This window comes from Scylla paramamosain, chromosome 34 (assembly GCF_035594125.1).
Source record: "Scylla paramamosain isolate STU-SP2022 chromosome 34, ASM3559412v1, whole genome shotgun sequence".
NCBI classification, from domain to species: Eukaryota; Metazoa; Arthropoda; class Malacostraca; order Decapoda; family Portunidae; genus Scylla; species Scylla paramamosain.
In genome coordinates this window covers 11,862,720-11,885,219 of record NC_087184.1, presented here as the reverse complement: position 1 = coordinate 11,885,219, position 22,500 = coordinate 11,862,720, and the positions used below count along the sequence as shown (strand labels likewise).

General features: G+C 39.7%; 2 protein-coding genes across 7 annotated transcripts in view; one reads left to right on the top strand and one right to left on the bottom strand.

The window, feature by feature from the left end:
• Nucleotides 1-4,868: 4,868 nt before the first annotated feature.
• The window catches only part of LOC135090181 (aminopeptidase N-like), a 48,859-nt gene continuing 31,227 nt past the window's right edge, over nt 4,869-22,500 (top strand). The window contains exons 1-2 of one of the 2 annotated variants that reach the window (XM_063986615.1): nt 4,869-5,011; nt 6,590-6,647. The gene's annotated coding sequence lies outside the window, so the exon portion shown is untranslated. The remainder of the gene's footprint in view (nt 5,012-6,589; nt 6,648-22,500) is intronic. The other variant, XM_063986617.1, reaches the window with a different exon arrangement.
• On the bottom strand, nt 7,366-21,314 carry LOC135090180 (alpha-(1,3)-fucosyltransferase C-like). Of its 5 annotated transcripts, none has more exons than XM_063986609.1 (11): nt 21,247-21,314; nt 20,261-20,936; nt 18,143-18,347; nt 17,478-17,581; nt 16,335-16,518; nt 15,128-15,303; nt 14,133-14,261; nt 12,205-12,379; nt 10,745-10,896; nt 9,650-9,811; nt 7,366-9,219 (listed from the first exon to the last, which is right to left on the bottom strand). In XM_063986609.1, exons 3-11 carry the CDS (start codon nt 18,173-18,175, stop codon nt 9,063-9,065), a joined length of 1,272 nt encoding a protein of 423 aa, XP_063842679.1. In that variant the 5' UTR covers nt 18,176-18,347; nt 20,261-20,936; nt 21,247-21,314; the 3' UTR covers nt 7,366-9,062. The 5 variants fall into 5 exon arrangements, with proteins under 5 accessions (XP_063842679.1, XP_063842682.1, XP_063842681.1 ...); XM_063986612.1 differs by having other exon boundaries at nt 16,335-16,497; nt 21,247-21,312; XM_063986611.1 differs by having other exon boundaries at nt 9,650-9,808; nt 21,247-21,308.

Below are 22,500 nucleotides of genomic sequence, written 5' to 3'. Positions count from 1 at the left end.
CGAAAAAAAAAAAAAGGATTGATTATGATGAAATTTGGTAGAGGGTCCCCCTTGGTTCGGTGAGTGACATAGGCTGTGTCTTAACTGCTTCCAACCCATCACCGTTAGATCATTGAGGCAAATCTGTCACCGTAATCCAGTTCTTGATGGTGGCGCCATGTTAATGGCTACCGACAGAGGAGGTGCACGTACCTACAACATTGAAGGGACCTATATTTTAGGTTCATTGTGAAGTAAACTTTATTTGGTTAATAGCTTTGCTGAACAAACGACTGGCTTTCGGTGATAAACCGTGCATTGGAGTCAAATTTCATCCGAGCTTACGGGGTACTTCTGCTAGGAACTTGGAAAAAAAAAAAAAAAAAGACAAACCCCTATACATTGGAGAAACTCAGAAATAAGAAAATGGATAATATGTTAGCGGATACTCAACTAAAGATCTTCGTTTTATTTTCATATATATAACTTTTTCATGAAGATTATATTACAAAGGCCACATATATGATTAGTTGGATTTTTACTTCTCTTTTTATTTATGATAGAATACAAATTAAATTATTACTAGAATTACGAAAATGCCATAAAGAAAAAAGAGGTTTACATATATCTGGGAGAAAATGGGTAGAATTTCAACATCAACTCAACTAAAGGTGATTGGCTCCGTTTTCTGTTTCTCATATGGGCTATTTTTAAAAGGTCACAATGATTATTACTCAAATTAACATTTTTTTTCTTTTTTGTTAATTAATTTCACAGGATTCTTGCTGAACTATTACATTAATCACGAGAAAAAAAATCAGAAGAAGAAGAAGAAGAAGAAGAAGAAGAAGAAGAAGAAGAAGAAGCTTAATGTGACAATCTTGGTCTAAGACAAGAAAGTGGGAGAATTATAATGGGTGAAATTTTAGCACCAACTCAACTAAAGACTCTTGGCTGAGTTTTCTGTGTTCTTTCATTGTTTTTCAAAGACCACAGATGATATGTCCGGTTCTCGTTCTCCTATTTTATTATTTAAGATACATAACAAATTATAACAAATTATATGTTGCCCAAATTGTATTCCAATGGAGAATATAAGCGTGTCTTCCAGTTTATTTATTTATTTATTTATTTATTCCTGAAGAAACTTTAATATTAAGGACACAACAAAGCTTGAGGCTGCACGTGTTACAAAGACAAGTCTCACTTCAAGCATGACATGAGCAAGGGCCACAACAAACAACATGAAGTACGTTTTTCCAGAGGTTACATATTGATATTGCGCTTCTTATGGGAGCTTTACTATCTTACATTATTTTCATGCTTGTTTATGGATTTATGTGTATTTTTGGATTACTTTAATATCATTGTCCGTGGAAATTAAGATTTTCAGTTTTAAAAAAAGTTTCTCTCGATGCAGACCATGGATGTATAATGGGAGGAGTCGGCATGACGTCACGAATGTGAAGCCAACGCGCTATTGGTCCGCTGTCTTCCCTACCCTCCTTAGACCCAAAACATTACCAGCTGAACATTGAAAGTAAAGGGAGACACCGGTGTTCCGCTCTTCACTTCATGGTTTTTGTTGTTGCTTCCATGCCGCCCACCACACCTGTGACCACAAAAGACTGCAATAGTGGTGCTGTGTCCTGCCACCAGGATTTAGACGGCAAATCATACTTACGAATCAGATCATACAGTGTTTTTCAACTTGGGTGGACTTGGGTGAGAGGTGGGAAGCTGTCTTTGGGGTGGTCATTTGGGTGGACGAGGTCAAGTCCACATGTACATATATGTACATATAGATGATGAACAATTTTCCGTCACATATTTACCGTAATTTGGAGTGTTTTGCAGGTGTTTCCATGCGATTTAGTGGCTCGCTGTGTAGGAGTAGGTAGAGGAGTTGGAGATGGAGGGGAGAGGAGAGGAAAAGGAGGTATTGAGGAGAGGCGCAAAAAAAAAAAAAAATAAATAAATAAAATAAAAAATAAAATAAAATAAAATAAGTAAAATATAAAAAAAATAAAAAATGCTTCTGCTCCATATCATCATTTTATTATTTTTTTTTATTAGTGTAGATTGCATTGTTTTGATGTTTAATCTATTAATAGAAAAGTATAACAAGTTATGGTGCATAATAAAATCCTGTCTAGCCTTATACATTTTTTTTTTTTTTCGGTTAAAGCAACACTTTCCTCATTTTATAAATTTTCATTTTTCCTATTAGCACGCTTTGGATTTTTTGGTGTTTTATTTTAAGACTTAAAAAATATAAGAAATGTATCACAAGTACTAATATCCAATTTGATATAATGTAACAACTCGTATTTTCAAATTTAAAATAAGTCAGTTGTTAGATTGGGAAAAAAAATATTTTCTTTATACGACGAGAAATTTATGTTTTCTTTATTTATCTGGAAAGTAAAGATTTTTTTTTTTTGTATTCAGAATATGTAACACAATCTATTCTGGCTGTGTTTTCCTTCTCGATATTGTAAGGTTTTTGTGGCCCCATTCATAAAAATTACAGATTGTGTTTTGGATTTTTCTTTATTATTAGTCAGGCTGGAAATGTTTTTATATTCTAGGTATCTATTAAAGTATATGGCAAGTCAGAATATATAAAGCATTTCACTCTAGTTCCGTTTTTTCGAGGGGTCATTTTAAAAATGGATTAATGTACGTATATGAGTGATGTCATCAGCGACGTCATCAGGGTACCGAAACAAGAGACATCCCTCCATTCCAGTCTCTTTCCGTCAATGTTCAGTGTGCTAGTTGAAGTATATGGCAGGTCAGAATACATAGTGCAATCCAGTCTGGGCGTTTTTCTTCTCGTGAGCTTCAAGTAAAAATAAAGGACCAGACGAACATTTTTCCTGCCTCCCTCTCTGCCTGTACATCAATATCTAGTTAAATCTCCATGTGTTTCCAGACTCAAACGTGAAGGAAAGTCAGAATTGACCTCGAAAATAGACAAATAACCCTCAAAATGACCCAAATAAGACTTAAATAAAATGCACGTTGCAGCCCCGTTCAGGGCGTCCACCATAAAAACTTAAGGACCTAGACCGAGACCTTTCTTCCTCCTTGCCCGTGTCTGTTCGTCAATATTTCCCTCAACTTCCAGCGTTTTCCAGATATTTCCAGGTGCTCTCCAGAATAAGATGTGTAGACTGCTGTAGTAGTAGCAGGAGGAGGAGGAGGAGGAAGACATGAGGAATGGAGGGGGAGGAGAACGAGGAGGAAGGAGGAATGGAGGAGGTGGATGGGTGGAGAGTGGTGGTAATAACAGTAATAGTAGTAGTAGCAGTAGTAGTAGTAATAATAATAGTAGTAGTAGTAGTTGTTGTAGTAGTAGTAGGAGGAAGAGGAGGAAGAGGAGAGGAAATGAGGAATGGAGGGGGGAGGAGGAGTAGGAGAAGGAGAAAATGAGGAATGGAGGGGGGAGGAGGAGTAGGAGAAGGAGAAAATGAGGAATGGAGGAGGAGAAGGAGCAGGAAGAGGGAAGGAAGGATGGATGAGGAGGACTCTCTGTCTCTCTCTCTCTCTCTCTCTGGATGATTTAAGTGTGTACATGCATACATTTGTAATTCATATGAATAATATATACTGTAAATTGTAATTACTAATGGAATTTACACTTTTTTACTTGTGTATATATATATATATATATATATATATATATATATATATATATATATATATATATATATATATATATATATATATATATATATATATATATATATATATATATATATATATATATATATATATATATATATATATATATATATATATATATATATCAGGTGAAAGGTGTTCTCAAATAGAATAATTATATATTTGCGTATTGCTTATTCATATATATGAAATTTCATTTTCTCTCTCTCTCTCTCTCTCTCTCTCTCTCTCTCTGTGTGTGTGTGTGTGTGTGTGTGTGTGTGTGTGTGTGTCATGTGATATTAGGATGAAGAGCACTTGTTTGTAATTATGTGTGATATAATTTCACTGTGCACTAAAAAGGCATCTAATAATTGATTTTTTGTTTTACTCTTTGTATCTTGCTATGCGATAAACAATGAAAACAGTCTTTTTACTATTATTTTCCCCTGGAAACATCTGGTGTATTTCTTTCAGTATTCTGGTTATTTGGTATAAATACCATTTATATAATAGGTCTACATAACATACTTAGGAAACTATAATGTATGTAGTTTTCGTAACTCAGACCATCAATTCTTTCTTATTTTTCGTTTAGTATGCAGAAAGTGGTAAATTCCCATAGCTCAACACGGGAGATCATAATGTTTGAGTCCATCTGCTGATCGCAAGCTCCGCCCACAGACTCGATAAGATCCGCCCACTGGCTTCTCTTGCCTTGGTGGGAGCAACGGGAGAGTCTCCTGCACATCGAAGGTCTTAGGTGTAGACAGTCGCAGAACATGCAATAAAAAAAAAAAAAAAAAATACCGGTATTTCCATGGATATCTTCATAATTTTTTGCAAGTCTGCCGGGCTCTAGTGGAAATTACGGAGTTTTCAATGATGTTTCCATGCTCTCAGTGACAATATAAACAGTTTAAAATCTCCGATGAGGCATCCAGTTGGGACATCCAGTAGTAGTTCATAGAAGGCTCTAGCAACCGTTTTCAAGAATGTGGTAGTGATTTCATTCATGAATAACAAACAAAACAAAACTTACATGAATGTAGAGATAGATAAACAAAATTACCTGCACCTTGAGTAAAAAAAGAAAAATAATAAATACGTACACACTGTACTCTTTGAAAACTGCAGTAGAGAGTGAGAATGATGCATAGTAAGGAGACAATGACGATGGCAACACTGGCTAGGCAGGAGTCTTCGACCTGTAAATTCTTGGACCTCGGTTAAGTTGATTTTAGTCAACCCTGAGCGGTGCAGCAAGGTACAAGTAATGTGTTGGTGTACTGCGCCCACAGCCTTATGAACACCTACGCTTAAGAACTGCTTCGCCCTATTCTCGCTTTCGCATATATTAAAGGTAAGTGTACTGCGTATGCACTGTGATGAGGTGGGCAGGTGGTAACGAGAGAGAGAGAGAGAGAGAGAGAGAGAGAGAGTGATATGAAATATGGAAACTTAGCGTACGTTTGTTACTGATTGATTGATTAATTGGTTGATTTAGATACATACTCATTACATACGCATGCAGTCTAGTCCCTCATCATGCAGTCTACTGGCGTTTTATTTACGTGTGCATCCAATCTGGTAGTCATACGCAGTCTAGCAAATACACCGTGACACAAGGACATGCAGTAATTAGTTCCGATAGAGTCTGGGCCAAAACAAGCATTATACACTCTGATGCTATGAATGGATGACTCAGTATCTTGTTTTCTTGCCTTATGACAAGCCGACGTGAAAGTGAAACGAACACGTAGCGGTAGGTAGGAAGGAAGGAAGGAAGGAGAGAAGGGAAGGGAAGGATGGGGGCGAGAGAGAAAGAAGAGATGAAAAGAAGTGATATAAGAGTATTTAAACATGAAAAGGCTATTTATTATGGGTAGAAAAGCCTAATCACATATAACAGTTTTCGTATTGTGATGTGAGCTAGACTGGAATAATGCGCAGTAGACGGAAAAGAGGGAGCAGGGAAAGGACAGGGGAGGGAAGGGAGGTAGGGGATAAGGAGAATGATAAACAGGAAGAGTGGAAGAGTAACAAGTGACAATCTATTACCAAAAACAAATGTTACCGTAGCATTGTATCCAGTAACACCACTAATGGTAAAACTATGCCGTGTAAAGGTGGTGTTGTGAAGCGAAACGGTAGCATGACAACGCTCTTCTGTGTTACTATGCCAGGCATGTGTGGCGTCATGAGATTCTTGCGTCATTAAATGGGCAGTAAAGTGTTGAAATAAATAACCTGCTTGTAATGAGTTGTTAGAGTAAAGTGTGTGTTTGTGTTTGTGTGTGTGTGTGTGTTGTAATCTTGGTGAGTGAAGAGGAAGCAAGAGAAAATGAGCTGGTGGTGTGGTCGTTGTAATGCAAGGTCCGTGTTTTGAAATCCTTCGCTCTCTCGCCACGACGATTTTCAAAAGCCACAAAGTCCAGAGTGTTTCTCCTGTTAGTAGTGTAGAAATCGCGTTAATCTGCCCTCAGAATCATAAAAAAAAAAAAATCAGCAAAACCGTGCAATGTCAACTAGAACCTTTTAAAAGCAGTGGAGGTATATCAGTGGAGGTATATCAGAATATGATCCTCGACAGAAAATGGGAAGAGTGTGTGTGGTGTTACTGATGGTTTTCTGGAGGTTTGTAGTGGGCGGGGAAGTATTGCAGCACACACATCCCAATGCTTCGTGAGATTTTAGCTATTCTGAAACGCTTTGCTTTCTCACCATCACTATTTTCAAAGGCCACAGAGATGATTAGTCGGTTTCTCTCGAGTGTTCCTCCTGTTAATAATGTAGAAATCTTATTAGTCTGCCGCTAGAACCACAGAAAATGGAAAAAAAAAAAAAAAAAAAAACGTGTAACTTGAATTAGTAGAGGAGGTGCGGCGCATAAATGTTTCAGAAAATGAGTCTTAATCCACAAGTCATCCATTCTCTCCAGGAAACCCGAAATCCTACTCCTTCGTCACCGTCAGCCCGTCCAGTGTAGGTGTTAACAGGTAAGCTGACACTGCCCTTTCATTGTTGTAGTCACCCCTCGTTAGCATTCCGAGCGTCTGTGGCTTGCCCTCGTCGTGTCGTTGCGGGTCATTGCTCTTGTCAGCCCTCTCCAGTGCACTCCGCCTTCTTCGCCTTCTTCAGTCTTATCCAATACAAGCATGTCTTTCTTCACTGCATCGTTAAACCTTCCCTCGGGTATTCCTCTCTTTCTCCTGCCGGGTAGATCCATTCCCAGCATCCTCCTCCACGTGTGCTCCTCGTCTCTCCTTCTGACACGCCCAAACAAAACTACCTTAGTCATGTTTACAAGCATTCTTTCACAGCATCCATAATTTATCTCTCTCTCTCTCTCTCTCTCTCTCTCTCTCTCTCTCTCTCTCTCCTGCTGCGTATATCCTCCTCCAGCATCTTCCTCCCCACGCATTCCCCGTCGCTTCTCTTGACAAAAACCAGTGGGGATAAAGAATTAGTTAACATTCAAGGTATTGTGAAAAAAAAAAAAAATATATATATATATATATTTGCATGGAGACGCAGGGAAGACAAGAAAGAATAGGTGATGAATTTTGTCGTGACCAGAGTTATGTAAATGTCTAACAACTTGTAGCTGATTATGAAAAAATGTCTAATGGAGAAAAAAAAAGACAGTGGAGAAATAAAGGATAACAACACTGGCTTATTAACTATTACTAGATTGGAAACAAGTGAAAGTAAAGATATATCGAATAATTTATTCATCGTATATTGTGACTTGGTAGAAAGTTACAGCACAAGTAAAAAATAGTCTTTGTAATGTATTTCTATCAAGGTCTAACCTGATGGCCCAATCTAACCTGACATAACCTAACCTAACCTAACAGCCTGATCAAAACCTAACCTAACGTGACAGCCTAACGTGACATTGACATCCTCATCTAACCTAACCTGACCTGACAACCTATCGTAACCTAACCTAATATCCTAACACTTAACTTTGACACCTCGTGAAGTAACAGGGAAAAGAATGAAGCGAGAGAGAGACGAGATTTGGAAGAGGGGTACGGATAACTACATCTGTATTCAAAAACACCTTGCTCTCCCACTTTGACTATTTCCCAACGTCGCAGAGATGATAAACCGGATTCTCAAGAGTGTTTTTCCTATTAATGACATAAAAAAATCTTCTTACCCTGTCATTAGAACCGTAAAAACACCCTTGGAACACGTATCACTGCAACTAAAGCCTCCTGAAAGTAGTGGAGGTGCAGACAGAAGTGTTTCAGAATGCAGTAGGTTAGGAATACAACTGGGTATCTTGGCTGGCACGGAAATTGAATATATAAAGAAAATCATCCTTCCAGAAACGAGATATTTAGTGACACGGAAAGAAGTGCTTGATACAACAAATGCCTCTTACATTTACAAAAGGCAGCTGTTAATATTATCACATACAGGAGGGCGTGATTTTGAAGTCATAGCGTACTTAAACCGTCGTACGCGTCTGGTTATTCTTGTACATTGCACGAATAGGTTCTTAATAATGCACTATTAAATTATAAAGACGGACAAGTAGGATTACATAAAATTTTCCCACCAGTAGCTATTATTACTGCTGTTATTACCACCTATTTTTGGACGAAACTATGTATTTCTGATGGATTATTTAGTTTTTGAATGATTTAACCTTTTGAAACCTTGAATAATTTACTTTTTGAAACCAATACGAACTTTTGTCTACGAACGAAACTGTTTATCTGATAGGTATTGGACATCTTTATTATCATAACATCATTTGCCCTTAACTAACGCGAGTCCTTGAGCTTACAAACGCTTAAGTTATAAAGCGAGATTGTAAATAAGCACATCTGAGAGGAAAGAGAAGATGAGAGGACGAAACAAAACACGCGAGTCTCCCATTCGTTCACCGCTTCTTATGGTTCAACACTTCCTCTGCTGCGTGGCGTGTTCTTCCCCTTATGACTCGCCACTCTGAGACATCTTCCCTTGCTGCGCAGCCACTCACAAACACTGTACTGAATAGAAATTGCCAAGTCTGTTCTTTTAATTCCTTTTTTCTCTTTCCTGTCGATGCTTGTAAAGTTTTCACTGCTTTTTTAGTGGTTTACTTTGTTGCATATCAGAGTGAAAGGGAAAAGGGCGAAGGTCAGAAATGTGTATGTCAATTTTCTTTTAATTCACTTTTTCTTTCTTACATTTTCCCCGTCGATGCTTCTAAATATTTCACAGCCCTTTAGTGCTTTACATTGTCGCATATAGCAATGTAAAGGACAAAGGTCGAAGGTCAGCGGGACAGTATTTGAATATTTTTTTACTTCCCTTTCTTTCTTTCTTTCTTGTCGATGCTTCTAAAGACGTCACAAATTTTTAGTGCATTATATTGTTGCATATCGCAGTGTGAGGGTTGAGGGCAAAGATCACATGAGTGGTATGTTAATCTTCCGACAGCCGCCCTGCCCCATAAACCAGTCCTTCATGTCCCAATAGACCTTGGGCGTGTGGTCCTCGTGAAGCTTCGTGCACAGCTCACAGTAGCTCGGCCAGGTGTTGCTGGAGTGGTATTGCGCCTTCCATCTGCGACAAGAGGAGAAAAAGACTTAAGAGTAGAAAAAGGGACTTAGGATATTGATTTATAAACATCTCTTATAGTATCTAGAGCGAATAAACAGAGGTGAGCTTGAGATATCTAATGGTAAAGAACTCGCTCTTCTACTTTAGTTGCCCTTCAAACGTCATTGCAAGGATGTAGAAAATGAATGCAGTCTCACACGTCATTATCTTATTTTTAACAGGTAAGATTTAGGAGGGCTTTCATTACTATTGTGTATTACTGATGAGAAAGCACCCATTAACACTTGACCCTGTAAGTGTTTTGAAAATAGGCCTTATAAAGAGAACGCTTGCGAATCATAGTAAAGAACGAGAGAAAATAGGAATACTTGAGTGACCCTTAAAACATGGGTATGAATAACTATAGAAAAACTGCATTTGAGGGGCAACTTACTTAAAATACTCGTTGTAGGCGGTGTCGTTGTGGTCGAGATAATTGAGATATTCTACGAGAGCCTTGACGTTGGGGAAGTCCAGGACGTTGATGACGGAGTGCGGGGGAGCGATGGCGGAGTAGTTAGCGAGCCCGAACACCACAGGCACCACGTCATGTCTGCTTTTGATGAAAAGGGAGAAAACGTCATGAATAGATGTCAAGCTGACAAAAACGTGAAAAACTGATGTTAAGTTGATAAAATACCGTTAAAAAACGTGGTAGATTGATGCTTAAACTGAGATAGACGTGGAGATAGACGTGGAAAAAGTAATGTTAATTAAAATGTTCAAGTTAAGAAAGACGTGAAAATTCATTTTAAACTGAGAAAAAAAAAAAATATGGAAAAAAAGAAATCAATATTAAGCCGATAAAGACGTGAAAAAAAATTCATGTTAAGGTTTATATCATTATTAATCGGTGTTTGCACTTGAGGTGAAAGGAATTCTTCTTCTTCTTCTTCTTCTTCTTGTGGTTCATTTCAGATTAGATAGTGACTTTATTTATCTATTTATTTATATTTTTCTAGATATAACAAACGGTATTTACTGTTGAATATAAATGAATAACAAGCAGCAACATACCTTCAGCCCCTAACTAAGGTGTCTGGTCTAACTACACTACACCTCACAGTTACAGTAAAGGTCTGTTGTTGTTATTGCATTCCTCCTCCTCTTTCTCCTCCTCTGTCCGTCACTCCACATTAATAGCAAGATAGTATAGATTATCAGAAGGGCAACACAAGACGTGAAGGACATTAAGTGGAGTTTGTTCTCGCTTCACTATCTTGTTGTTGTTGTTGTTGTTGTTGTTCATTCTCCTCTTACTACAACAACAGCAACAACAACCACCGCCAACGCCATCACCACCACCACCATCACCACCACCACCAGTATTACTACTACTACTACTACTACTACTACTACTACTACAAACATTAGCTACCATCACACACACACACACACACACACACACACACACACACACACACACACACACACACACACACACACACACACTCCCCACCATCCTTCCCTCTCCCTCCTACACACACACCTGAGGATCTCGAAGAGCTTCTCCGTCACGTAGTCAGTACAGAGGGAGTTCTCGAAGGAGAGGTAGAACTTGTAGTCTTTGTCCAGCAGGGCGTAACACTCCGCCGCCCACTTCTTGCACTTCAGCTTCCCACAATGCCCGTACACGTCTACCTGGAGAAGAACAGTCTTATTTGTTTATTTATTGATTTATGTAAGAACCAGTTTTATTATCTATTTATTGATTTATGTAAGAAGAACCAGTTTTATTATTTATTTATTGATTTATGTAAGAAAGGCTAGTTTTATTTATCTTTTTATGTAAGAAGGGCCAGTTTTATTTATCTATTCATATAAGAAGGGCCAGTTTTATTTATTCATTTATTTAAGAAGAGCACTAAACAAGGGCAATTTATTTAAGAAGAGCACTAGGCAAGAGAGAGAGAGAGAGAGAGAGAGAGAGAGAGAGAGAGAGAGAGAGAGAGAGAGAGAGAGAGAGAGAGAAGCCCCACTGAGGTGCCAGTCCTAAAAGAGAGGTTAAAAGGATCATTCATATTTGAAGGATAAGTTCGTTTATTTATTGATGCAGGAAGGGCACAGGCCAAGGGCAACAAAAACAGAAAAAAAAAAAAAGGTCCCATTGAAGTGCCAGCCACAAAAGAAATGTAAAAAATGATCATCCGAAATTGTGGAATAAGTACCTTGAAATCTCCGTCGTGAAAGAGTTCAAATCACAAGAATGGGGAAATACAGAAGCAGGCAAGGAGTTCCAGACTTTACCAGAAAAAGGGGTGAATGACTGAGAATACTGGTTAACTCTTGCATCAGAGAGGTGGACAGTTGCGTGGGGGTCATTGTAGTGAAGTGAAGAGATTAAAAAAAATTCTTAAATGTACCTCAGCAACTAAAGTCACATGGCGCCGGATTATGTAAATGTTTGAAAATATTATCAGTTATGTTGAAATAAAAGGTGAAACTAAGAAAAATAAGATACAGCTCAAATTTTAAAGAGTAAACGAAAAACTAGAGGCTACAAATTAGGCGAGCAGTGATTTCAGTGTTCTAACTGCGAGTGAGACAAGGAGGATAGAAGCCGTAGGGTGTCATTAAGGAGATGGGGGAGTGGTGTTAAGGGGTGACCCGGTCCATTCTTGCATGTGAAGTTTATTTATCTATTCTTTTTATTTTATTTTATTTAATTATCAAGCGGTGAGTTTGTCTTTTCTGGCATGTGTAGCTTTATTTACTTGTTTATTTATTTATTTATTATATTTTAGTGCATATGGGAGGCAGAGCGAGGGTGAAAAAAATAGTCAGGAAAAAAAAGTTTAGGAAATGTCTCTTCTACTAACGATAAAATAAAAGAGAATAAATAAGTAAACCGAAAATGTTGTGACCAGTGACTAAGGGAATCTCTCTCTCTCTCTCTCTCTCTCTCTCTCTCTCTCTCTCTCTCTCTCTCTCTCTCTCTCTCTCTCGTACCTTCATAAGTTTCTTCATGTTCTTCACCACATTCCCTCTGCCGGACTTGGCGGCGCAGTTTGAGACGAACCACGCCGCCATCTTGGTCTTCCCTTTGGCGTAGTTCCTCTCCGGCGTGTATGGGGAGGAGGAGGAGGGCGGGGAGGGGGAGAGGCCCGGGAACACTCCACCGTATCTAATAAAAACACGAAAATAATTGACGAACCAGATTTTTTACGTTATTATTAGTTGTCCCGTTTCTATTTTTTTTTATTTACTATTTCTATTTATTTTTTTATGATTTGATTTTTGAAGTTTCATAGGTAGTTTTTGATAGGGTCTGGCACAAAGTTTTGATTTCCAAACTACCTTCCTTCGGCTTCTATCCTTCTCTCTGTAACTTCAACTCTCTGTAACTTACGTTTCCTTTCTGACCATTCTATTGCTGCTGTGGTAGACGGTCACTGTTCTTCTCCTAAATCTATTAACAGTGGTGTTCCTCAGGGTTCTGTCCTGTCACCAACTCTCTTCCTATCACTCATCAATGATCTTCTAAACTAAACTTCTTGTCCTATCCACTCTTACGCTGATGATACCACCCTGCACTTTTCCACGTCTTTTCGTAGACGTCCAGCACTTCAGGAAGTAAACAGTTCATGCAGGGAAGCCACAGAACGCCTGACTTCTGATCTCTCTAAAATTTCTGATTGGGGCAGAGCAAACTTAGTATTGTTCATTGCCTCAAAAACCTAATTCCTCCATCTTTCAACTCGACATAATCTTCCAGACAACTATCCTCTCTTCTTCAGTGACACTCAACTGTCCCCCTCTTCTACACTGAACATCCTCGGTCTGTCCTTTACATGTAATCTAAACTGGAAACTCCACGTCTCATCTCTAGCTAAAACGGCTTCTATGAAGTTAGGTATTCTGAGACGTCTCCGGCAATTTTTTCATCCTTCCAGCTGCTAACTCTGTACAGGGGTCTTATCCATCCATGTATGGAGCATGCTTCACATGTCTAGGGGGGAGGGCGGGTTCCACTCATAACGCTCTTCTAGACATGGTGGAATCAAAAGCTTTTCGTCACATTAACTTCTCTCCTCTAACTGACTGTCTTCAGCTTCTTTCTCATCGCCGCAATGTTGTGTCTCTTGCTATCTCCTACCGCTATTTTCATGCTAACTGCTCTTCTGATCTTGCTAATTGCATGTTTCCCCTCCTCCCGCTGCATCGCTGCACAATACTTTCTTCTTCCTCTCACCCCTGTTCTGTCCACTTCCGTAATGCAAGAGTTAACCAATATTCTCAATCATTCACCCCTTTCTCTGGTAAACTCTGGAACTCCCTTCTGTATTTCCACCTTCCTATGACTTGAATTCCTTCAAGAGGGAGGTTTCAAGACACTTATCCTTCAATTTTCGACTACTGCTTTGGACCCTTTTCTGGAACCGGCATCTCAGTGGGGCTTTTTTTTTTTTTCTTATTGGATTTTTGTTGTCCTTGGCCAGTGTCCCTCCTACATGAAAAAAAAAATTGGGGGGGGAACTTTTTAATATATACGTAATCATGTAGATAGATCAGGTTAGGTGTAATATGTATGTAATCATGTAGGAAGCTCAGGTTAGGTCAAGTTATGTTAGATTATACAAGGAAACATTGATTTGGTTAGGTTAGGTTATGCCAGGTAAAGTTAGGTTAGGTTAGATTAGGTAACATGAGGTTAGGTCAGATAAAGATTGGTTAGGCAAGGTTAGGTCATATAAGATTAGATCAGGTGAGTGCAGATCATGTAAGGGAAGGTCGGGTAAGGTTAGGATAGGTTAGGCCAGGTGAGGTTGTTAAGTTAGGTCAGATGGGTTTAGGTTAAGTTAGGGGTGATGAGGCAACGTTAGGTTAGGTCATTGCAGGTCAGGTAGGGTTAGTAAGATTGTATATGAGCGCGGCACCTCTCCTGGATGTCGGAGTCCAGCCTGTAGGTCATGGTCCAGTTGAACAGTCCGCGGTAGACTCTTAAGTCCTGGAGCACGTAGGAAGCGGACTCCACCTCCCAGAACACCCACCGCTGATGCGGGGACCTGCCGGAGGGAATTGGGGAACACCTGAAGCACTGCAAGGAATACCAAAGGATTACACATGACGGCAGCATCAGGTCATTCCTAGGCTGATTCCATTGCTCTGTATAACTACAAGGGACTGTAGAGCCCAGCAGGAGGTTCCTACACGTGGCAGTTTCTGTGTGAAACATGCCAACGTATTTCCACCTACCACCCTCATCCATGAATCTGTCTGATATTTCAAAGCTCCGTATTGACTCGGCACTAACACCCTGACTCGACTCTTCCATTCATCCACCACTCCACTTGAAAACTTGTTTCTTTCTAATAGTGTGCACGGTGCAGGTGGAGACTCAGTGTGGAAGGGAAGGGAGGGAGTTAAAGTGGATGGGATAGCAGGAAAAATGAATTATTGCTGTTGTTGAATCACTGAAGTTTTAGAAGTTTAGTGATAGGGATGATAGTAATGCAGGGTATGCTTGCTGGCTTCCTCCCTTCATGTTATGTTTCTGAGGGTGGGGTTGCAGGCAGGGACGCACCTTAAGTGGAATAGGGATGGAAGATGAATCGAGTAGACAGACAAGCTTAATAAACGTACTGAGCCATGAAAGGATGGACTCAAGCACAGGTGGGTCTTAAACAGGTGGCATCAGACAGGTGAGCTTAGACAGGTAGACTCTGACAGATGGACTCACAGACAGGTGGATTCACAGACAAGTGCACTTAAGACGGGTGAACTTAGAGACAGGTGGATGAAAATTAGACACGTGAACTTAAAGACTAGTAGAGAAAAATAAGAGGCAGGTGAACATCAAAACAGGTCAACACAGGTAAACTCAAAGACAGACGTAGCCACAGACAGGTAGGCAGGTGGACCCGAGACTCACCTGACGGCGGGGAGATCGGTGGGGGTCATGGAGCGGAGGTGGAAAGTGATGGCATCGAACTCAGCAAGTGGCAGCAAGGTTCGATTCCCGGTGAGGTAGCAGGCGTCCACCTCGCACTGCTGATCCCTGAAGGCGCCGTGGCCCTCCCCGTGCCCCCTCGTCTTGTCCCCGTAGTCCTGCAGGAGGGGCAGAAAGGGGTGGTGTTCGTAACTGTATGCCTGTGGTCCTCGCCTTTGTCTCTCTTAGTTAAAATGAAGCAATGATGCGGAAGGTAAAGGTTATATTAAAAGAGTAATTAAAATATTGAAAAGTGTGGTTATTTCTTTGTCTTTTCTTTCTTTCCTAGTTTTCTTATTTCTGTCTCCCTGTCTTTCCTTTCTTCTCTTCCTCCCTTCTTGCTTCCTTTATTCACTTACTTGTTTATTCATCTTATGGTTAAGGGACGAGGAGAACTTCATCTATTTTATTAATTAATTCTATGCCCAAGAGAGGAAGACTCGGTGGAAAAAAAAAAAAAAAAAAATCAGGAAAAGCTAAATTTATACATGGACTGCCACGTGTAGGCCTGACGGCTACTTGGAACTTCCCTTAATACGTAACGTTAAAAAGAAGACCTGCTTATTATCTCTCCCATAAAAAAAAAAAAAAAAAGAAATAGAGGTTTGGAGATGGCTTGAAACTCCTAAACAAATCATAGGAAGAGAGAAACACATAACAGGCAGAGAATTCAAGTGTCTATAAGTGAAATGAATATGAGGAAGCTGGTTAACTCTTGCATTGCACATCTCACACACTCAAATCTGGAGACGCCTTGAAAGAAATATCGTCACAGGAAGAGAACACAGATACAGGCAGAGAGTTCAAGCGTCTGTAAATGAGGGAGGAGAGAAGGTACTGGTTAACTCTTGCATTACACACTCAGGTTTGGAGGCGCCTTGACACTCCTAAACAAGATCAAGTCACAGGAAGGAAGGATAAAAATACAGGCAACGTGTTCAAGCGTTTAACAGTGAAGGGGATGAAGGAGTCAGATTAAAGTCTACTCTTGCATTATACAGCACACATTCAGCTTTGGTGGCGCCTTGACACGGTTAAGATCAAGTCATAGGAAGGAGGAACAGAAGTACAGCCAGAGAGTTCCAAGGTTTACCAGTGAAGGGGATGAGAAAGTGAAGATACTAGATAGCTTGCATTATTTGTCACTCACGTAAGTCCACACCAGGATGTACTTGAGAGGGCGTTGCGTCTTGTTTAGTGAGAGCTGTCCGTCTTCCGCCTCCTCTCGCCCCTGACTCCGCACCGCCGCCGTGCTGTCCCGCCTCTCGCCTCTCTCCGTTTCATTACTCGCCACTCCCTGCATCTTGAGCAACCTGTGCAACGGATACACGGAGCTGTAACAAATGGAACAGAGTGGGTTGTGAGTGGAATAGACTCAGTAATCAGGTTGTTAGTGCCGGGGTCATTAGGGAGTCTTAAAATAATAGTTTATAGACGAAAATGATGTGGAAATAGGTAGATTTGCTTTATACAGAGGGTGTCACGTGTAGTTCAGATGGTTTTTGTTCAGTAGCCAGGTTGTTAGTTAAGGCATTAAGGACTTTTAGAATTAGAAGATCAGATCACTTTTATAGGAGTGATAAATGAAAATAGGTAAATGTGCTTTATACAGGGAGTGCCACGTGGAGACCTGTTGGCTTCTTGCAGCCTCCCTTGTCTTACATTCTTATGTTCGTATAGACTTTTCTGTTTACAATGTGACGAGTTGTGGCAGAAAACGAAACGTGGTCATGAAGTTTCGAAACCCGCTCGTGAATTATTACTAGTTTTCTCTACATGAGTGGTTAGGTTTGCGTTTTCTTCCTCTCGTTTTCTGTGTTTGTGTTATTTATGTGCCAGTCACGTATTCACCAGTCACCGCCTCTATGACTGACGAAGGAACACACGAGGCTTAATGGCCGCACTCTGAAGCACTGTTCGCTCATCAACATCGTTTTCAAAAGGCACCGGGACGGCTTGTCAGGTTCTCATTTTTTTTTTTTTTTTTTTATCTTTAAAGTAATTGCGCATCTCCACTGTTATGAAAACACTCAAAACTGTCAGTCACGCACTGTACAATCATAAAAACATCCTTGAAAATCACCGTAACTTACTTTATACTTATGAAAACACTCCTAAACTCTTAATAATTCACTTTTCAATCATGAAAACACTCTTGAAAACATTCTTACAATCATGAAAACATTCTTGAAAACTTTTCCTTCACGAACAAAAAATTAGATTTGACTTACGGACACTTATACTCGTACTTTCCTCCTCTTCCTCCTCCTCCTCCTCCTCCTACAATACTCACGTAAAGGCCCTCCTGATGGGGTTCCTCCATCCCATGAAGTACTCATAACGACCTTCATACACGAACAGGACAACAGCAAAGACCAGGAGGCAAAGATAGATTACCTGTAGGAACCATACAATTATGGACAACTGTAGATCTTAATGCATTACTTGTTGAAATGATATAGACACCTGTAGAAGAGATTAATTATCCGTAAGAACGATATAGACACTTGCAGAAGATAACTAACCTGTATTAACGAGGTGCTAATTAATGGAAACAGGTGTAGATGAGGTAATAGTAAAGCACCTGTATATTAGTTAAGGTAGTCTTCAGGCCATCTTCAACATTAATAAGTGGAAATAAGAGTAGAACACTGAAGGAAGTATAAAGTTTTGTGTTTTAATTCCTCACTTTTCGTTGATAGTTTACAAAAGTTTAATTGGTTTTGGTAGTAATTTGCTTGTTTGATCTACGAGTATTTAAGCTTACTGTTAGGTATGACTCTTTCTCTCTCTCTCTCTCTCTCTCTCTCTCTCTCTCTCTCTCTCTTGCATTTCTTCTATTTATTCTACATTCCTTCTCTTCCCTCTTTCTCTTTTTTACTTCCCTCTAAATTTCCCTTTCTTCTCCAACAACTCCCCTTTCCATCTAATGTCATTATGTATCACAGATGAGCTTACCGTTAACTTGGAGAGGCTTCCCATTTTCTTCATGACGACAACTGAAAGAGGCGCTGGAAAGAGAGAGTGAAAGAGAAAGGAAGAGAGGGTGTAATGTTTTAACAAAGGGAGAAGTGTCGGTAAGAGGGGAAGAGTAAGAGAACACCAGTCATCTGCCTCGCTTCTTCAACCTCTTCCTCTTTCTCCTCTCCTTCTCAGCTTTAATCTGAAAAGGACAAGTTTGTGGGAATGAGGTAATAAGGACATAAGAAAATAAGCTGTAACAAGCCACCGGGCCTACACGCGGCACTCCCCGTCTATACGACTACCATACCTGCCTATACAAGTATTCTCCTGTCATCCCTGTCCATAAACATACCTAAGCTCCCTATTGACTCGGCACTAACAACCTCATTACTGAGTCTATTCCCTTCATCTACCACCCTGAGAACCAAATCCTTCCTATCTCTTTTTAAATCTTACTCTGTCAAGCTTGAACACATTATTTCTTGTCTTACCCTGATTACTGGCCCTTGGAAAATTTGTCACTCTTGTTATATTTCCCATACCATTGAAAGACCTTGAAGTTTTATTATTGTCATCATGCTACTGCCCCCTTTGTGTGATCTCGCACTCTCCTGTTTACTATATTTATAGGTGCATCACATCTGATAACACAGGCCACTTGGACAAACTCGAGGCAACAGGTGATGCCAACCCTACCTCCCCTTTACCTCACCAGGCACACTAATCTGCAGGGTCCGCGTGTAGGTCAGTGTGTTTCCTGCAGCTTGCCTTGTGTCTTAGCGGTCGTATGCTCCTGTGCCTCTTGAAAAACCTTTGTGTCTTATTTCTAGACAACCCAGTATCTAAGGAATATCAATAAATGGGTATTCTTGATTCTGTATTATAGTGATTTAAGAAAGTAAATTATCAGCTTTCTTCTCCTCTAGACAGTACGAATCTTTGTTAAATTGACCTTGTTCGGTCTCCTTTTCATTGTGTGATGTAAAACTAGTTGGTGAAGAAGTTTGCGTTATTGAACTCAACGTGTCGATTTGATAAGGAGAAGTGCAGGTGTTGCTTTTTCATAGCGGGAAAATTCCTCATCAGCTGATTCAAGATTGACGTTTTCCCTTAATTTTCTGAAGATACCTTACTATATTTCCAACATCTTACTTCTTAACACTTGCCAATAATTTCTCCAGTCCACAACACTTGCCAATAATTTCTCCAGTCCACAACACTTGCCAATAATTTCTCCAGTCCACAACACTTGCCAATAATTTCTCACTCCATAACAGTAATTTCTCCACTCCTCACCACTACCAGCACCTCTTCTACTTGTCTGTTCCGTTATCAGTCATAGTATCCAACATATTATACTACTTGCAACACTTAGCAACACTTTCGGTATCTTCCATTGTTCTCTCCGTTATCATCTGGCATTACCTTGCAACATGTTTTACTTTTCATCACCTGACAAAACCTTAGCAAGTTCTCTTCCTATTTTTCGTCTGTCACTAGTGTATAGTTTCATCATCATAATCTTGTATTATTTTCACTTCTCAACACCTGAAAAAACCGTAGCATGTTCCCATCATCTCTGCCACGTGTGCATCGCTAACTGTATCACACCACCTCTGCCACGGGGAGTCTCGATTGCCAAAGCATTTCCTACGTACAAGTTTACCACATTTAACGTAAATATTTACACGCCCATGGCTTTCCTACCGTCCTGCAGTGAGCCTTCCATGTACTAACCACCAGTACCAAGGGTAAGCTCTGCCTAGAGGAACACCAAGACATCAAGAATTCACCAGTCTAACTTTTTGTAATTTGAACGTACTGGGAGTGATAGAGTGAACGGCCTTTGTTCTCTTCTATCAATGCGCGTGACTTGCTTGATTGACACGTAGGAAAAGAAAAATGAATATCTTTTTCTACCAACCACCAGCTAATTTACTGATGCTACATGGATGTATAGAGTATGTAAGAATTTCATCGACACGTAGAGATAAGAAAGCATTACCTTCTACCAACAACTAACTACATTTACTTACGCTGTTGGGAATTTCATTGACCCATAAAAATGAGAAGACAATTACCTTCAACTAACTACGACTAACATTTACTCACTCTGAAGGGATGTGGAGAGGCGGCAATCCCACAGTAACGTGTTTCCTCCGGCTCGAACAGCACTGAGGCGAACGCGATAATGCACCACGTTATTGTTCTCCCCACTGCTCCGCCTCACTACCGGGTACAAATAGTGATAACGAAGTTTATCTGCGCTGTTTCTCTCCCCTGCTTCATATTTCCTGGTTTTCCAGTTGGTTTCTGAGGGAACACTCAAGAATTCTGTTTTATTTGCATTTTTTTTGTCTGTTTTGAGTTGTGGATTGTACGTGCGTGTGTCTGTATATGTATTATTGGTGTTATAAATGTAACGCCTTCCTGTTCGTATTCTACATGGTTGTCATTGTATTTTTTTTTTTAATCACAGTAATTTTTTTTTTTTTATCTTCTTTCCTACTTTTTTTTTCTTTTTATCATCCGTCATTTCCTGTCTTCCCACTCTTGCTCCTCTCCTGTCCTTTCATCATTCACTTAATTCATCGTACGGTTATAATGTTTATCTTCCCTCGTTTTCTTTAGCTTTTCTGACAACTTTTCTCTGGTTTCCATTTTCTCTGTAGTTATAATTTTTCACATAGGTCGCAAGGCGTGAATAGAAACATCATGTCGTCGTACTTTCAACGCATTGGATCACTTATTATCTATCCTCTTTTGTCATAGTTCGAGTAATATGCCTCTGATTTCCAAACAATTGCCATAAGGGTCACATGGAATAAATAAAAAACAATAATAGAAAGCGTATAGAGCAGCAAACACCATATAAACAGCATTGAACACCTTGTAGAGTATGAGACACCATATTCGAGAAGTAAACGTCATATAAACAGTACTGAACACCATGTGGAGTATCAGACAACATATAAAGGTAAACCAACACCATATAAATATTACCGGTCACCTTAAAGAGTACCAGGCACCCTTTAGAGCGTATCTAACACCTTGTGAAGAAAATGAGACACCGTAATCCTTCTCACAAGACCACACACCTTCATAACACCTCATCACCACTTCCCAACACCAACGAACACGAAGACTCAGAACCTTCTCACGTTCCACACTGGCAGAAATCTTCGATCATGTCTTCCTCATACGCCCGGCACCGTTACACACACACACACACACACACACACACACACACACACACACACACACACACCATTAATCTGCTAAGAATTAAGAAATATGATTTTAATCCACTTAGTGCCATGTTAGCACCTCCTTTAGTAGCACAGGGAGGAGTGGTAACTGAGGGGGATGTTTGGGAGCGATAACACGCAGTGAAGAGATGCCGCTCCGTGCAGGCGTCACTTATTGAACCAATGCCTGGCTGCCAAACTTAAAGTGATCCCGTGAGCGCGCGCTGTGGGGATGTATAAGAATTGCTAGCTATGCATCTTTATTTCTGGCGTCAGGTTAGGCTACGTTACGTTAGATGGAGTGTTGTGTTCTTTGTTTATATTGATTTGAATTGATTTGAATGGGAAACTAGCGTGCCATGTTTTCAGAATTCTTCTTTATTTGTGGTGTTAGGCTAGCTTAGATTATATTAGGTCAGGTATATTGGTGCATTCTTTGTTTATTTATTACTTACTGTTGCAACCCGTGACTCACTCAAAGGAAACCAAGAAAGATGGATAAGATTTGAATGGGACACTAGTGTGTAATGTATAAAAATTCTCCGTTATACATCTTTATTTTTGTTCTTTGATTACAGTAGACTGTTTTATCCTTTGTTTTATTTTATTTTATTTTATTTATTAGTATTAATCATCATTGCAACTCGGGAATCGCAGAAAGGAAGGCTAGACTATTGTATTATGTCTTACTTCAGCCCTTGCCATCATTGCAGCACAAAGGAAAACGGGGAAGAAAGAAAAAGGTTTGAATGGGGAACTAGGGTGTAATGTATGAAAATTATCCGCTTCACTCTTCTATTCCTGGCATTGGATTAGGGTAGACTGTTCTGTTCTGTTTCTTTAGTCCTTATTATTACATCCTATGCACCACACAAAGGAAAACGAGAAAAGAAAATGGAAAAGACCGGAATGGGAAACTAGTTTGGGATGTTTAAAAAAATTTAAATTTTACATTGTTATTCATGGCGGAAAATCAAGATATCCTGCTTCTTCATCACTTTCTCTATTGCTCATCATCATTGTGACGCGAGAACCATACAAGTTAGGCGGAAAAAAATAGAAAGATTAAAAAGGAATCGTACTTGACTGACCGGCGAGTATAGG

Excerpts from the sequence above, each read along its gene's own strand:
- LOC135090180 (XM_063986609.1), bottom strand. The coding sequence starts at position 18,175 with ATGAAGAAAATGGGAAGCCTCTCCAAGTTAACG. Across the intron at positions 16,519-17,477 it reads CCCATCAGGAGGGCCTTTAC|CTCCGTGTATCCGTTGCACA; the intron begins GTGAGTATTGTA and ends CATTTGTTACAG. Across the intron at positions 9,220-9,649 it reads GCCTACAACGAGTATTTTAA|ATGGAAGGCGCAATACCACT; the intron begins GTAAGTTGCCCC and ends CTCTTGTCGCAG.